The sequence below is a fragment of the Pongo pygmaeus genome, chromosome 11 (assembly GCF_028885625.2).
Source record: "Pongo pygmaeus isolate AG05252 chromosome 11, NHGRI_mPonPyg2-v2.0_pri, whole genome shotgun sequence".
NCBI classification, from domain to species: domain Eukaryota; kingdom Metazoa; phylum Chordata; class Mammalia; order Primates; family Hominidae; genus Pongo; species Pongo pygmaeus.
This window is the reverse complement of record NC_072384.2, coordinates 138,752,846-138,768,888: the sequence shown is the minus strand read 5'-3', so window position 1 is coordinate 138,768,888 and position 16,043 is coordinate 138,752,846. Positions and strand designations below refer to the sequence as shown.

General features: G+C 61.8%; 1 protein-coding gene across 1 annotated transcript; it reads right to left on the bottom strand.

Annotated features, from left to right (window-relative positions):
• Nucleotides 1-1,148: 1,148 nt before the first annotated feature.
• KLHL30 (kelch like family member 30) lies at nt 1,149-15,338 on the bottom strand. The gene is made up of 8 exons (XM_054479405.1): nt 15,248-15,338; nt 12,384-13,227; nt 10,982-11,114; nt 8,959-9,045; nt 8,119-8,274; nt 5,944-6,132; nt 4,805-4,950; nt 1,149-3,278 (listed from the first exon to the last, which is right to left on the bottom strand). Exons 2-8 carry the CDS (start codon nt 13,155-13,157, stop codon nt 3,027-3,029), a joined length of 1,737 nt encoding a protein of 578 aa, XP_054335380.1. The 5' UTR covers nt 13,158-13,227; nt 15,248-15,338; the 3' UTR covers nt 1,149-3,026.
• Between the last annotated feature and the right edge of the window lie 705 nt (nt 15,339-16,043).

The following is a 16,043-nucleotide window of genomic DNA, read 5'->3' as shown; positions in this document are numbered from 1 at the left end:
GCAACCACTGTCCCTGCCTGAATAGAGAAGATGCCGGATAACAAAAGGGGCCTGTCTGCGAGGTGTTGGGAAACTCAAGTCCAGTGGAAGTGGCTGGAAGCATGCCTAGGCCCCGGCTTACCTGAGGACCTGGGGGAGCTGAGACACAGTTGGCAGTGCTGGGCCTGGCTGAGGTCCCTGTGTGCTCACTGAAGGCTGAGGGGCCTCAGTTTACCCAGCATCCTCTGTGGGAAAGACAACATGCACCAACCTGGAGGACATGAGCACGTGGGGCCGGGAGGTGGGTTTCACCCACACACCCCTGTGGGCTTTTGCACATGTTCCAAGGCTACGTGCTCCCTTTTCTAGAAGCCCTTTTTAGCCTCAAGCCTTCTAATGAGTCCTCGCTGTCCTGGATTTTGATGATGGAAGGGGATGCCTTGGCTGCCCTACGGCTGTTGCTTGGTGAGTGAGTGCATTAATGTCCCTTCGTGCAAAGCTCTCAAGTGGGTGACGTGTGCCGGACCTTCTGGCCACCGTCCTGGTGTCCTGGCCACCTTCTCCACCTGTTCCCTGTCCCCAAGTGGCCACAACAGCCTGTCAATGGCCTCTCTTTCCTCTGGGGTCTGGTTGGGTTTGGCCTGTAGGAGGCGCTAGTGGGAGACGGGGCAGGCTAGAGAGAGAGAGGGCAGATGGACTCTGCCACCTCCTCCCAGCTGGGCAACAGGGGTGGTGGCTGCGTTCCCCCGCCAAAGCCCTCTCTCAGCAGCTCCCTGGAGTCTGCGTCTGCCCTTTCCCTTCTCCCAAGACAGACGGGGTGGCACTCCCCGCTGCTGCTGTCCTGGGACGCCTCTCCAGCCACTGGGCTCCCTTCACCCTGCCCACAGCATGGGGAGAGGCCGTCGTGAAACTCTCCTTAGCCACTCACCTCAATACCCAACAGACGCCCCTTTCCTCCTGGTGCCCTGAAGGCTGCGATGGTGCCCTGAATCAGGAGCCCAGCTGATCGGGCGAGGTGCACTTTGGCACCCCAAAGCTGGGAGCCAGACCCTGGAGAGGCCTACGCCTTCCACCCGAGGACCGCCCATATTCCCGCAGGGTGTGCAGGGGTGAAGAGCAGGCGTTGCTCTGGCATGCCGCCCTTTTGGCTACTTTGTGATCAAAGCCTATTTTGACATTTCATGTGTTCAGTTTCATTTTTATTTATTTTAAAATATTCTTGCAGAAATGGTTTACATGGAGGCTTTGTTTTTAAACAGCCCTTTGGCTGACCTCCTTCCATCACTGTCTAGAAAACATTTCAGATTTCCACATGGAAACAGAGCCCAGGGCCCCAGAAACCCTCACCCTTGCTTCATCCAATCCATCTGCTGCCGAAGGTCTCCTCAGCTCCGGGCTCTTGTTCCTTTGGAAGCACCCAGAGGCCCCACTCTGTCTGGCCCTCCAGGGTCAACTCACTTCTCCCACACCTTGTAATCCCAGCACTTTGGGAGGCTGAGGCGGGCGGATCACCTGAGGTCAGGAGTTCAAGACCAGCCTGGTCAACATGGTGAAACCCCGTTTCTACTAAAAATACAAAAATTAGCCAGGCATGGTGGCGAGTGCCTGTAATCCCAGCTACTTGAGAGGCTAAGGCAGGAGAATCGCTTGAACCTGGGAGGTGGAGGTTGCAGTGAGCCAAGATCGCACCATTGCACTCCAGCCTGGGCGACAAGAGCGAGACTCTGTCTCAAAAAAAAAAAAAAAAGCTATGAGAGGCAGGTCTGGGAGCAAAGCAGATCCCTACCTATGGAAGCTCAAGAGGCTTAGGGGTTTCCGTCCTCCGAACCCAAGGATGTCAGAGGCCCCTCTGGTCCCCAGGGGCAGGGGGTGTTAAGGAGGAACCCATGGGCTGGTCCTGGAGAGGAAGTCTGGATCCGGCGGGAGACGGGAGCTGCCCAAGGCCTCCGGGGCAACACCAGGGCCTGTGCCTGGCCGGGTCTGACTCCTGACTTCTAGCCCCATGTCCCGGGGCGGAGCCTGTGACAGTAAGGACATGCCACTGGGCACCCAGGGGGAGTCCTTCATTGTCTCCTTAGCTACAAAGATGGGTGCCTCATTCAGGATGAGGGAGAAGCCACTCGGAGCCTGAGCCAGCCGGAGTCGGGCTGCGCGTGCTGGCAGGGGCCCATCAGATGCTACCCCTCACCCTCAGGAGGCTGCCACCAATGCACCCAAGAGTCGTCCCCTGGTGGGAAATTCCATTCTAATGAAGAGCCTTTGTTCTGACACAAAGAGATGGAGGCAATCCCTTCTGAGAGCAGTCTTTCCTGCTCACCTCCCTGGGACCCTCCAGCTCCGCCCCACGCCCTGCCTCCCTCCTTCCTGGTGCTTCTGTGGGCACCGCCCTCTGGGTGCAAGAGATGGGTGGGGGCCTCCTTTGTCCACAGAAGCAGAAACACAGCACCAACATGCAAAGGCTGAGTGGGGACCCAAAGCCCACACAGCCAGCCCTATGTGTGGTGGACGCGGAGCTTGAAGCCCAGAGAGGGGAGGTGGCCGGCCAAGGTTACACTGCTGTGAGCTAGGCAGAAGCAGGCCCACGAGGACCTGGTGCTGACCCCATCTCCGGCGCCTGCCTTCCCCAGCAGCCTCAGCTTTCTGGGACACTCCGTGTTCACCCCACATTCATGCAACTGCTCCAAAAGCCCCTGCTGGGGTCCAGGGGCAGGAGTGGAGCTCGCAAGCTCTGGGAATGCCGGCCCGGCCCCCGGCTCCCCACTCTGAGGTCTCGGGAACCCCAGGGGCAGCAGAGCTTCCTGTCCCTGTTATGCCAGCGTCCGACACTCAGGCCCTTGTCACTGCTCAGCTCGGAGTTTAGTGTGGTGGCCGCAGAGACCAAGGCTGTGTCCTCCAAGCCATGCCGTCTGATCACCCCTGGTGGCCCGAGCCCAGCTTGGAAGGAATGGTAGCTCCAAGTGAACGAATAAGCGAAAATGAAAGGGGCCGTTCCACAGGGTGATGAGGGGTGGCTGTGGGGACCCCTCCCTGGGGAGCCCGGCCCTGGTTTAGTGCTCCTGGGTGGGGCTGAAGGGCTGGGTCCACTTGGAGACATCCAGGAAGACAGTGGAGGCCCCGTGGTAGAGCCAGAGCCGGGGCAGGGCGCCGTGGCGGGTCCAGGTGTCCCGAACTGTGTCGTAGGCCTCCATCTCCACGTGGTAGTCACCTTCCATGCCCTGCCAGCGGCCGCCCGTCACGTACAGCGCATCACCCAGTGGCACCAGCGCGCCGTTCTCATGCAGGCTGTGCTGGGACTGCACCTGTGCACGCTCAGCGGGTTAGTGTCCGGTGGGCGGGAGCCGGAGAGCAGGGCTGATGGTGCCCTCAGCAGGGTCGGGGGAGTGGCAGAGAGGACAGCCAGCCACCTGGCCCAGATCCCCTCCCGGGCATGAGCGCAGAGTCCCTGGGCAGCCCACCCCAGCCCCTCCAGCCTCCTCAGACCCTTCTTTTGGTGGGGAGGTCCCTTTCCCTCTCTGAACCTCAGCCCTTGGGATGACACTTCCATGCCCTGCAGCCAGAGGGGGCCCTGAGGCCTCCCAGGGAGGTCTGGGCTGACTCGAGGCCTCACTGAGGCTTCGCTGTCTCACAGGAGACAGGTGTGGCTCAGCCCTGGCAGACACTCAGGAAAAGCCTAGACCAGCCCACTGTGGGTGTCCTTGCCTCACCCCTGCACCCCCTGCTCAGTCTATGGCCTTGGCAGTGCCCCGGGAGGGGTTGTGGGGTGAGGGCCGGCGGCTTTCCAGAGGCTGGAGAGAGCTGCGGCTTCAGGAAGAGCCCGGGCGGGTGGAAGTGGGAGGCCGGTCTGTGGCCTCCAGATGAAGACAGGGAAGAGATGAGGACCCAGGCCGGGAGAGGGTAAGACAGAGCCCTGCTGTGCTGGGACCTGAGCCTGGGACAATGGCCTGGGCTGGAGGAAGGCCTGGGTGTGGCCCAGCTGGGAGGGCCCAGGCAGACACGCTGGCCTGGCAGGGCCCACCCTGCACCTGTCTCACCACTGTAATGGGGGCCCTGGGTCAGCTGAGCAGTGATGCCAGGGGACAGCTGTGGGCAGCAGGATTGGAGAAGTTCTGTTGTCACCCGGACAGCAGCCTGCAGGGCGGCTGCAGGAAGGCGTGCCACCTTCTCAGCCTGCAGGGACTAGGAGTCTTGGGGCAGTGGGCAGGCCCAGGGCATCTGGCTTGATGCCAAGACCCATCCCCAACTTCCTGGGCACTGTCCCCTTCACCAGGGAGGCCGCCCAGAGGCCTACCTCCCTCGCCTTCCTCAGGGACTGATGGTCAAAGAGCGAGCCATGGTGGGATGGTGCTGAGGACAGCAGGAAAGCCCCCAGGCTGGTGGCTCTCACCTCACCCTCAGCTCAGGAACCCCCTCCCCAACTTGGCCACCCTGGGGCAGAGGACCCCCTCCCTCCTGGTCCCTATAGCACCCTCCGGCTGAACCTGGTTTTTCTCCCTGAGAAGGAGGACAGGCCACTCCTTTGTAGGAAGCTGGGTGTGCAGGGACAGAGCACCAGTGGCTGGCAACCCAAACCACGTTCTCCCACCATCACCGTCACCCCTGTCCTCAAGGGGACTCGGGCCAGGGCACTGTTGTCACCTTGTAACCTGGGGGGATCTCGGCCTGCACAACCCCCTTCACTGTGGGCCCTCTGTGGGCACCCCAGCCTGCGCTGTCCCCTTCGCAGTGGGCCCTCTGTGGCACCCCATCCCTCACTTCCCAGGCTGGCTCTCTGATGTCAGGAGCCCCGGGCAGGGGCTCACACATGTTGGGGGAGGGGGCGGCCCACCTTCTGCCACAGGTTGGCCCCGGGGTCATACACGTAGACCTTCTTGGTGTTGTCCCCGATGAGGTAGAGCTCCCCGTGCAGTGCGGCGCAGCGCGGCGAGGACAGGTACTTGGGCAGGAAGGGCGAGGCGATCACACTCCACGCATCTGTGGGGGGCACGGGCACTGGCCACCGTCACCAGGGTTGCCAGGGCGGGCACTGGCACTGTCCCCCACTCTGAGGGACCCTGGACTCAGTGCCTCTCTGAACCTCAGTGAACCTGTCTGTAAAATGGGAGCAGGTCCCTGTGGTGCAGCTGGGAGGGACCCACACCTGCCTCTCACCCAGCCTCGATCTTTCCCTCTGGGGACAGTGGCCCCTCACAAGGCTGCAGCATAGGTGAGGGGCCTGTGGAGGGTGCAGGGGTCCCTCAGGACTCTCCCTGTGGTGGGGGTGCTTTGGCCTGGCTGCCGCCCCACCCACCCCACCCTGACTAGGGACTGCTGGGGGCCCCTCCCTGCCCAGCCCCCAACCCCGGGCCTGGTACCCAGGTGGGCCTTGCCTGGACTCTGGGCCCACCAGTCAGTCTCTTGAACGGTCCTTACATCCACGCCTCAGATCAGGGCCCGCCACCATCTACACTGTCCAGAGGGTGAAACAGGACTGGAGACCAGGGCTGGGCTAGACGGCTGAGAGCTCAGGGAGGCTGTGCTGGGCCTGAAACTCTGGCACAGAGTCCAGAGCCCAACATGGGCCTCGAGGCCTCGGAGGTCAGGGGCAGCACTCCCAGCCCGTGAGGCCCTTTTGGGTAGAAGAACAGCCAGGCAGCTGCCAGGTGCTGGGCTCAGATCACTGGCACCCCAACCCCAGCCCCAGCCCCAGCCCCAGCCCACTGTTGCCCTAAGGCCTGAGCAGGACAGACGTGCAGCTCACCTCTGCGCTGGGACTCTGTGGAGGTGTCGCAGTGGGTGTCCGACCCCTTGGGCCCCTGCCTTCCTCCACATCCCCTCCTCTTTGTGAGAGGCCTGCGGCTGCCGGCTCTCTCCACCCCGGGCCCCGTCTATCCTCAGGAGCCCCCATCCTCACCATCACTACGAGCGGACTGTCGCCTGTCAGAGGGGCCTGTGGTCCTCTTTCCTCGGTCCCTGAGCCCCACCCACCTGTGACAGGGTTGTAGCACTGCAGGGCCAGGGCGTTGTACTTGCAGGCGCTGGAGCCCACCAGGTAGAGCCGGCCCCGGCAGCCGGCGGCCGAGAAGTTGCTGACGTATTTGAGGGCCGGGCTGACGGGCGTCCAGCTGTCCGTGTAGGGGTCGTAGCTCTCCACCTCCACCACGTCCAGGGTGGTGCCTGCGGGGTGAGGGCGGGGGCAGGTCAGGGCTGGGGACGAGAGGGGAGGCCTGGAAACTCAGGGTCTGGGGCTTTGTAAGGCAGCAAAGTGGTGGGAGGTGGGGTGCGCTCCGCATTTCACAGACAGGGAAGCTGAGGCTCTGAGAGGTGCCAGCAGCTCCCAAGGCCACCCGGCCAGGAAGTGGTGTGGGGGGTGGATACTCGGGCCTAGAAATGCCCCACTCCAGAGCTCGAGCTGGGGCCGATGTTCGGGAAAGAGGTGGCAGGGAGCTGTCAGGAGGCTGCCCGCCCCCAGGCCCCTCATGTGCTGGCAGTCATTTCCTGGGGTGCTCTGAACTGGAATGGAGGACGCCAGCCCTGGGAGGGCAGGTTGTGAGACCCTGGAGCTGTAGGCAGCTCCCTCCCAGTCCCAGATACAGTCTGGGTGTGGCAGTGATGGGGACGCCTCCTGGGGAGAGCAGGCCCTGGCCTGGGCCTCTGTGAGCACCTGGGGACCTCACAAGCCCTGGGCTCGGGAGCCCTGGGTGCTTTCTGCTCTCTGGTTGGGGACACGGTAGCCACTGAAAGGGGACAGCTGGGACAGGTGGGGCGTTAGAAGTGGCCTCAAGACCAGTTCATCACCTACAGAGCTTTTGGGCCACATGTGTTTTGTTTTTCTTTTCTTTCTTTTTTTTGTTTGAGACAGGGTCTTGCTTGGTCACCCAGGCTGAAGTGCAGTGGGGTGCGATTACGGCTCATTGCAGCCTCAACCTCTCAGGCTCAGCAATACTCCTACCTCAACCGGCACGTGACACAATGCCTGCCTTTTTTTTTTTGAGATGGAGTCTCACCCTGTCACCCAGGCTGGAGTGTAATGGCTCGATCTTGGCTCACTGCAACCTCTGCCTCCTGGGTTCAAACAATTCTCCTGCCTCAGCCTCCCGAGTAGCTGGGATTACGTATCCAGCTAATTTTTGTATTTTTAGTAGAGAGGGGGTTTCACCATGTTGGCCAGGCTGGTCTTGAACTCCTGACCTCATGATCCGCCTGCCTCGGACTCCCAAAGTACTCAGATTACAGGCGTGAGCCACTGCACCTGGCCTGGCTACTTTTTTTTATTTTTTATTTTTTATGGGCTGGGGGCAGTGGCTCCCTCTTGTAATCCCAGCACTTTGGGAGGCTAAGGCGGGTGGATCACTTGAGCCCAGGAGTTTGAGACCAGCCTGGACAACATGGTGAAATCCCATCACTACAGAAAATACAAAAATTACCTGGGCATGGTGGCATGCACCTGTGGTCCTACCTACTCAGGAGGCTGAGGTGGGAAGATTGCTTGAACCCGGAACATGGAGGTTGCAGAGAGCTGAGATCACTCCACTGCACTCCAGCCTGGGTGACAGAGCAAGACTCTGTCTCAAAAATAAATAAAATAAATAAATAAATAAATAAATAAATAATTTTTAAAAGGAAGACAGGGTCTCTCTATGTTGCCGAGGCTAGTCTCAAACTCCTGGGTAACATAGAGAGACCCTGTCCTCCTCCAAGCAGTCCTCCTGCCTTGGCCCCGCCAAGTGCTGAGATTACAGGAGCGAGCCACCACACCCGGCCACACTTTGTTTTTCGATGTTCCTTTAATCAGTGACGGCTCCTGGGTGACTCCTTGCTGTAGCTGCAGGTGCTGGCAGGTGGGTGTGGCCGTCCCCACTGGCTGCTCCTGCAGGAACCCCTCCTGGGGCCTGAGTCACCATCTTGCTGTCGCTGTCCCAGCACAGCAGAGGCAATGGGAGCTGGCTAGGGAGGACACCCGGGCTGTGGGTCTCGATGGCCCACCTGGTCAGGAGCCCTGGCCTGTGGCTTGCCCGCCCCACCAGACAGCAAGCCCTGAGGGTGGCAGTGGGAGCGGCATCTCTGTGGTCTCCGAGGCCAGCATGGGGCTCTCTGTTCCTGTTGCTGCAGGGATGAGAGGCTAGAACCAGGCCCCAGGGAGAGGGGAGAGGAAGGCCTCACCGCCGATGACGTAGATCTCCCCATTGAGGGCCGCGCTGGCGTGGTTGGTGCGGGGCTTCAGCATGGGCGCCACAGGCTTCCAGGAGGCCTCCTTCAGGCGGAAGCACCAGGCCTGGGTGGTTGACCAGGTGTCTGTCTTTGTGCCCCGAGAGCCACCTGCTGGGAGAAGTTCTGTCTACATGGGTGCCACCAGCTGGGGCGCCAGGCCAATGGGGTGTGGATACCAATGTCCAGGGGCCTCCTCCCGTGCCAGGCCATGATCTCCAACGTGGTGAGCCAGAGGTGGGACCAGGCTCACCGAGCTGTGTGACTGCCCAGGTCCCTCCATCCCCCATAAACAAGGACGACAAAATCAGTGGTTTCAAGCCCCTATCAGCAGAAGCTTGTCCCCTCCCAAATCTTACAAAGAACCCCAATTTCTGAGATAGGAAAGAGCAAAGTGACCCCTACATCACACAACTCCCGCTGGGGACCAAGACAGACACCTGGTCAACCACCCAGGCCTGGGGCTTCCCGCTGAACGAAGCTGCCTGCAACCTTGTGGCGCCCCGTGCTGAAGGTCTGCAGCAGCCACGCCAGCGCGGCACTCAGCGGGAGGTCTGGAGCCTGCCCTGAAGGAGCTGTGTGATGCAGGGGTGGGTACACACTAGCCTGTGTACAGAAGCGGCTTCCAGCTCCCACGAGTGACCACGGATTCTAAATGTCCTTGTTTTCACATGCATGGAAAGGCCTCGGCAAGCCTTGACTAACCGTCAGGGACCCCACGGAGTGCGGGGAGTTGCACTGAGCCCGGTGCTTGGCTGGGCAGGGCATCTCTGGAAGGGTCCCCGAGCTGCCCACCTGTGACATAGATGTTGTTGTTCAGGGCCGCCAGGGAGAAACCCCACTTGTGGTAGTCGGGGAAGTCTGGAAGTGCCATCCACCTCTCTGGCAGGAAGAGAGAGGCACAAGGGTCAGACTGCCAGGTTCCCTGCTGGGGCGGTCCCCACTCCCCCTTCCCAGGTGCCTTTCCATGCACCGGGTGCAGAAATGCCCCCCTCACTGGTGGGGAAAGGGAGGGGCAGGGTGACACTGGTACGGGGGCCCAGGGGGTCATGGGTGCTCTGGCTCATTGTGTCTCCCCCACCCACTCCGCAGAGCCTGGCGCTCAGAGTGGACACAGGATAGCCCCCTGGAGAAGCAGCAAGGCTTTGGAGGCCGGGGTCTCACCTTGACCCTGCAGTTGACCCCACTGACCCCAAATGGACCATTCAGCCCGTGGGTCTGGTCTGTCAGTTAGATGCGGTGTGGGTTAAGTGGCCTGATCTGTGGGTGTCACTAGTGGGTGATAACACCAACAGCATGCCTGCCTGCCTGCCTTCCTGCCTGCCTGTCTGCCTGCCTGCCTGCCTGCCTGCCTTTCCTTCCTTCCTTCCTTCCTTCCTCCCTCCCTCCCTCCCGGCAGCCAGGCACATACAGGGGATCAGGACCTGCAGCAGGCAGAGCAGGTCCAAATCTCAGCTGTTGTGCCCCAGCTGTGTGTCCCCAGGCAAACCCCAGCCTCAGTTTCCTTGTTGTAGAATGCGGATGACCCCAGCCTCCCAGGAGCTATGGGGACTTCACAGAACTGCTCAGCTGATGACAGCTGTTAGGATTATTGTTCCTAGAGTTGTGGGGCAGAGCAGTGTGCCCAAGTCAGGCCTGCCTCTCAGAGCTACAAGAGGTAAACTGAGGCAAGAGATGAGAAAATGCTTTGGAAAATCAAGACAAGACAATAAATGTGGAAATGGTAAAGTCCTATAAATGGACATATTTTGGATGTTTGTGGAAGAGACACAGGCCTTCGGGATGTCCCCTAGGAAGACTCTGTTTACTGTTTATGACCATTTTTGGGAGATGCGGAATTCCAGGTCTCCCTGGGAGCAGAGCCTGGCACTGTGGGCAGGGACCGTGTCCCCGTGACTCATGGCTCTGTCACCCCAGGGTGGGGGTTGCCCAGCCGTCAACAGGCTCTTCCTGCCAGCGTCCCCGCCTCCCAGCCAGGTCTGAGAGACAGCTGCTCCCTCCTGACGTCAGCCCCAAATCCCCTCTCGTCAGCCCCTGACCCGAACAGCTGGCCTCGGGCTTCCTGGAGCCTGCCAGCCGCTGATGCCAGGGAGATGGTTGGCAACCTGCCTGGTGGCCCCACGACACCAGCCAGCCTGCATCAGCCCTTTCCAGAGCACCTCCTGGGGCCAGTGCAGGGGGCCTCCAGAGCCACTGCAGGGCCCCTCATGACTCCTTTCCCTCCAAATGGCAGACCTGGCCTCAGTGCCCACTTCAGGGCTCCCTACAACTGTGTGAGGAAGCAGCAGGAGCCCATTTCACAGATGACGAAGCTGAGGCTCAGAGTGAGGTCACCTGTTTGAGGGCTGGGATTAGAACCCCGTTTGGGCTGATCCAGAAGCTAAGCTCTCACTCCTCCAGCTGCCTGCACCCCTTCACCCCCCACCCCACTCTCCCCGTGGGGTCTCGATTCCCCCGGCAGGTGCACTGAGCAGGGAGCATGGGGAGGAGGCAGTGGCCAGGCCGCCCACCCCACAGGGTGCAGACTGGACCATGGAGCCCTGTACACCGGCTCCAGGGCCTAAAAGGGACCAGAGTCCTGGGCTCCGGCTGCAGGGAGAGGGAACAGCAGTGCCCCCCAGCCTTCCCCCTGCACTGGGGTGCCCCAGGCTCCTCTGCAGCCCCCAGGTGAGGCCCACCCAAGCACACCCCTCACAGTGGCCTCACACAGCTCCGGGTCCTCTGTGAGCCTCACTCGCTCCACCTGCAAGGTGGACACAGCGGCTCCCGCCGGGACAGAGGGACAGCAGGTGGGCCCAGATGCAGGAGGGGTACTTACTGGCCTTGCTGTTGTAGAAGGCGAAGTTCCCAAGGCGGGGGGTGGGCTCCTCACCTGCCTCATCCTCCTCCAGCGCCTGCCCGCCTACCACCACCAGGACCTCCTCCAGCTTCTGCTGGAGGGCGAGTGGTGCCTGTGGGGGGGAGCCCAGGGTCAGGGCAACAGCAATGTGTCCCCATGCCCTGAGCCCCCGCGTGTCCTGGGCAGGCCTCAGCATGTGTGCGCATGTGTGCATGCATGTTGCTGGAGATGGCGCGTGCCCGAGTGCACGAGCTGCTCCCTCCTTGCACCATGTGCCTTTCAGCGGCATTCCTGGCGTTCCTGAACCACCTTCAGAACCGACCCCACAGCAGGTCCGCTGTGCCACGTATAAGCTTCTCCCTGCCCGTGCTCCCTGGGTGGCCTCCAGCAGGCAGCACGAGGGTGTCCCAGCTCAGTGGGAAATGCTGGCTGTCTTAGGAACGGCCGGTAAGCAGTCACTGCCTAGGGCTCCCAGGACCCCAGGCTCTCCGACAGCCATCCGCCCTGGCCCCACATATAGAACCCCCAGATCTCCCACTGCCAGGAATTAGAATACAAGGTAACCACCTACGGGCAAGGCTCTGAAGCCAGCTCCAGCAGGAGGCCGGGCGCTCTGTGACTGGCTGGAATCCAGTGGGGACAGGGGTTAGGGTTTAGCCCACTACTCACTCCACCCTTGGCCTGAGGACCATCAGCCTGAGCCACCCTTTGTCCCTGGACTTGGCCCTAAAGGAGTGCCCCGGAGCAAGGCCCCTGAGCAGGGTGCCCGGCAGCTGATCGAGCAGCCACTCCCAGACCTGTCACTCCACCATGACCTGCCATGCCTGCCAGGCACACGGCCAGCACAAACAGGAAGTAGCACCCCATAAAAGCTCGGGCGGACTGCCAGGCCTGTCTGTACCTCCTTGCCTGTGCACAAGCTGCACCACCTTCCTGGATGGTTTTCCCCTCTTTTCCTCCTTGTGAGCTCCTATCCCTCCTCTAAGGCCCAGCTCAGATGCTGCCACCTCCAGAGAGCCCTCCTTGACTGCCAGCCCCTCCCAGAATGCATCCTAGGCATGTATTTGGCCCTTCCGCACTGCCTGAGGTCTGTTTCCAGGCTTGTCCCACTGAGCTGCAGGCTCCTTCAGGACAGAGTCAGATCTTACCACTTCCACATTCCCCTGCCCCTTGCACCCAGGGTGTGACACACAGAGGCACGATCTGCACTTGAAGGGTGAATAGTGATGTCCTCATAGGGAACTGGCCCAAAACAAGGAGCGTTGCAAGGTCAGAGTGCACCTTGGAATGTCCACTCCTTACTCTGTCCCTACTCAGGTGGGGTCTCTGGGGCTTTCCTCCCTGCTTCCCAGGGATGGGGGCCTCTCAGCCGCTCACTCACCCCATCATGGCCCTGGGACAGGGCTGCCCGGCATGCCTCTGACTCCTGGATCAGGGGCTCTGAGGCCAGCAGTTGCTGCACGCAGGGCCTGGGCACGGCGTCCAGGTGCACTAGGCTGAGCAGCTCGGGCAGGTGGGCGGCCCGGGCCTGCGGGTCATGGCGCACCCAGCGCAGCAGGGCCTCGAGTCGGCTTTGCTCCGGCTGCACCTGCAGCAGGTCGCTGGCCAGACAAGTGACCAGCCGGTCTCGAGGAAGCTGCAAGAACTCGTCCTCACGTGCCACAGCCTCAAAGTTCTCTCGCAGGAAGGCCCAGGCTTTGGCAGCCACGCCCAGCAGCCCTTGCTGCTCCCCAAACTCACAGATGCCCAGGCAGTTGGCAGCATCCAGTTGCTGCTGCAGGTAGCGGCCGCAGACCTTCTGCACCGAGGGGAAGTGCAGGCGCGCAGCCGTGCGTGTCAGCGCCTCCACGTTGCCCTGCGTGATGGTCAGCCGGCCTGTGTACACGAAGTCCACCAGTTGTCCCACCACAGCTGGCTCCACGTCCCGCAGCTCCACACGCGCAGAGAAGCTCTCAGCGAAGTCACCCGCAAACATGGCATGGAAGTAGGGGCTGCTGAGCGCCAGGAGGCCACGGTGGCATGGCAGCTCCCGGCCGCCCACCAGCAGTGTGACATCGGCCAGCTTGGGCTGAGAGCGCAGCCGCTGCAGGCCGTCCAGCATGTCCTGGGCATGAGAGGGCAGGTGGAAATCCAGGTCATCCATGTTCCGCACCATGATGCCGTGCCCAGGGGACCTCAGTAGTCCACCCACTCAAGGGAAGAAGTGCCTGGAGCCGCCCGAGCTCCTAGGAGAGAAGAGAGCAGGGTCAGCCAAGTGGGGATGGTCTCAACCTCCTGAGCAACCCATCCAGTCTGTCCATCAGCCCTTTCTATCCCTTGATAAACACAGGATGAGCATCGACCATATGCCAGTCACTTTACCCACCATCTGCCTCAAGCCACCCCCAGAACCCTGCAAGGTAGGGCAGGTGTCATTCCCATTTGCAGTGAGGAAATTGAGGTTCAGAGAGGGTGGGAGACCTACCCATGGCCAGGCATTCAGGGCAGAACAGGGTTGGCAAAAGAACCCATGCCCTGGGTCTCATCCGCAACCCTGGGCTACACTGAGCCCACCTCCTAGGGGCCCTGGGTCTCATCCACAACCCTGGGCTACACTGAGCCCACCTCCTAGGGGCCCTGGGTCTCATCCACAACCCTGGGCTACACTGAGCCCACCTCCTAGGGGCCCCGGAGGCACCCAAACTCCCGGGAGGCATCCTCTGTCGCAGATCCCACATTGCTGGGGAGGCCATTTGGGGGCTGCAGCAGCTCCTGCTCCCGCAGTGCTCCCAGGTGCCAGGCCACGTGCTAAGCATACAGAGAAGCTGTGCATTCACCACTCAGCCCCACAACAGTCCTGGAGGGTGGGTGCAATCATTGCCTCTTTTACAGCTAGGGAGACTGAGGCACAGAAGATTTCAGTCACTTGCCCAAGATCACACATCTAGGAAGTGGTGGAGCTGGAATTTGAACTCAGAGCTAGGCTTGGGGGCCCAGGCTCTGAACCCTGCATTCCACGTGGCCGGGTGGAGGCTGTTAAACAGAAACGGCCAGCCAAAGGCAGCGTCCTGGAGGGTTTCGCATCACCACGCCCGCATGGTTGAAGTCAGCAAGGCCGCTTTCAGGCTCATGTAATTATGTGCATGTGGTTTATGTCCTTCTGGTATCGCACCCTAAGACAACCGTCCGTAGGAGAGATCAAGTCTGTGCACAAGCCTTCGACCCGGGTCACCCCAGGGCGAAAGGCTGCGCAGCGGAGAGGCCGTTCGTCCGCTAGGGGGCGCCTCGCGGGCCATCCCGGGCGGGAGAAGCGGCTGCGCGTCCACAGGTGCAAAATGCGTGGGAACGCCAGCGGCATGGAAATAACAAAGCTCAGCTGGAGAACCAGGAGGCCAAGAATCTGGCCCGGGCAGCCACGGTGCAGGTACAGGTGCAGGCGGTGGGAGCTAGGGCTCCCCGACTTCCCGACCCCGGTGCCACCTCTTGACCCCAGAGCGGGGAAGCACCTGGGAGCCCACAGGGCCTCGCGGACCAACCCGGGCTCGCGCACAGGGCAGCTCAGGCGGCCGGGGCCCCACGCCCCAGCATCCCGGCCGGTACACGAAGTACCCACCCAACACTGCATGCATGGGGGTCCTGCCTGGCCCCTCCCCAGGAGGCGCTGGCCCCGGTGAAGGCGGCTCTGCCCTCCCTGGGCAGCCGGGAGATGAGCTGGGGCCTGAGTAGGCGACGGGGCTGTCCCTGGGCCACCGCCTGCAGGCCTCACATTCCCGTCATTGTTGTGCTCCCTTGGGCCAGCTGCTGCCGGGCGATGGGCCGGCAGGCGTGAGCGCCCCCACTTCCCCTGGGGAACCCAGGGGTGCCTGCTGACACCTGTCACCCTGCAGTCCCTGCATGGGTCGGGGCTTCCTGAGGGTCTCAGAGCCTCACCCCAGTGCCTGCCCAGGCCCGGAGTGAGGAAGCTGAGTGGGCAGGACAACAAAAGGCCTGAACCCAGCCAGGCTGGCGACTGTGGCCGAGTGGCCCTGGCTGCCATCCGAGGGGTGGCCCAGCCTCTCCCTCCCACCTCTCCGGCTGGGACACAGAGGGAAACCTGTCTCCTGAGCCCCCACCCTGAGGAGCCTGGCTTGGCCGCTGGCAGGGGCCAGGGGGCGTCTCCGAAGCACCCTGCTGTGATCCGGGGCCTCACCCACCCTCCCCGCTGCTCCCGGCTGGGTTCCCCCTGCCCTCTCTGCTTCCCCTGCCCCAGAGCCCCCTGGATCCTACCTGTCACTCAGCCTGGACCTCGAAGCTGAGAACACAGACCCAAGAGAGCAGGACTGCCTAGCCAGCAGCCAGGGGACACGGAGGCCTGCAGGGCGGGGCAGGGCTGGTCTGGTGGCCACGTGGGGAGGGTATTTTTAGCCGCTGTCTGCAGGGCGAGGGGAGGGTCAGGCAGTGAGGGCTGGGCTGGTGGGGGAAGGAGTGCGATGCTGGCTCCCGCTCCTCGGTGACTGTTAGCTCAGAAAGCCCACTGAGGTCCTCCAGGGACTTGTGGCCTAGGACAGACATCAGGAAGGGCTCCAGGGCAAGGACAGGTGAAAGCTGCAGCGGTTGGGCTGGCTGGTGGGGGCAGGGATGCAGCTTCCCCACCTGCTTCCTCGTCTACAAGGTGGGGACAGTGGAGCCTGTGGTGGGGGCCCGGGGTCGCAGAGAGCCTCAGCCCAGGGCCAGGACACCGACAGGTGCTGCCCTCGCTGTTGATGTCAGTGGCACCTATGTGTCCTCTTGTTCTGTTGTCACATGGGAAAATGTGATTATCATGAATAAGCACAGGTTGGTCAGCAAAGGCTTTCCAAGCTTGGGGTCCGTGGTGGCAGTGGGGAAACTTTGCCCAGAGAGGGGAGGCACCACCCTCAGTTGCCCCGCCCAGCTAGCGCAGATAGGGGAGATCCTGGGGCTCCTTGCCCTGCTACCCCATGGCCTTGGCCTCGGGGCTGCCCAGGATGGCTAAGAAACAGGGTCATCTAAAAATACAGCAGTGGACTCTCAGCCTCCCGTCCAGCACTTGGTTCACGATAGT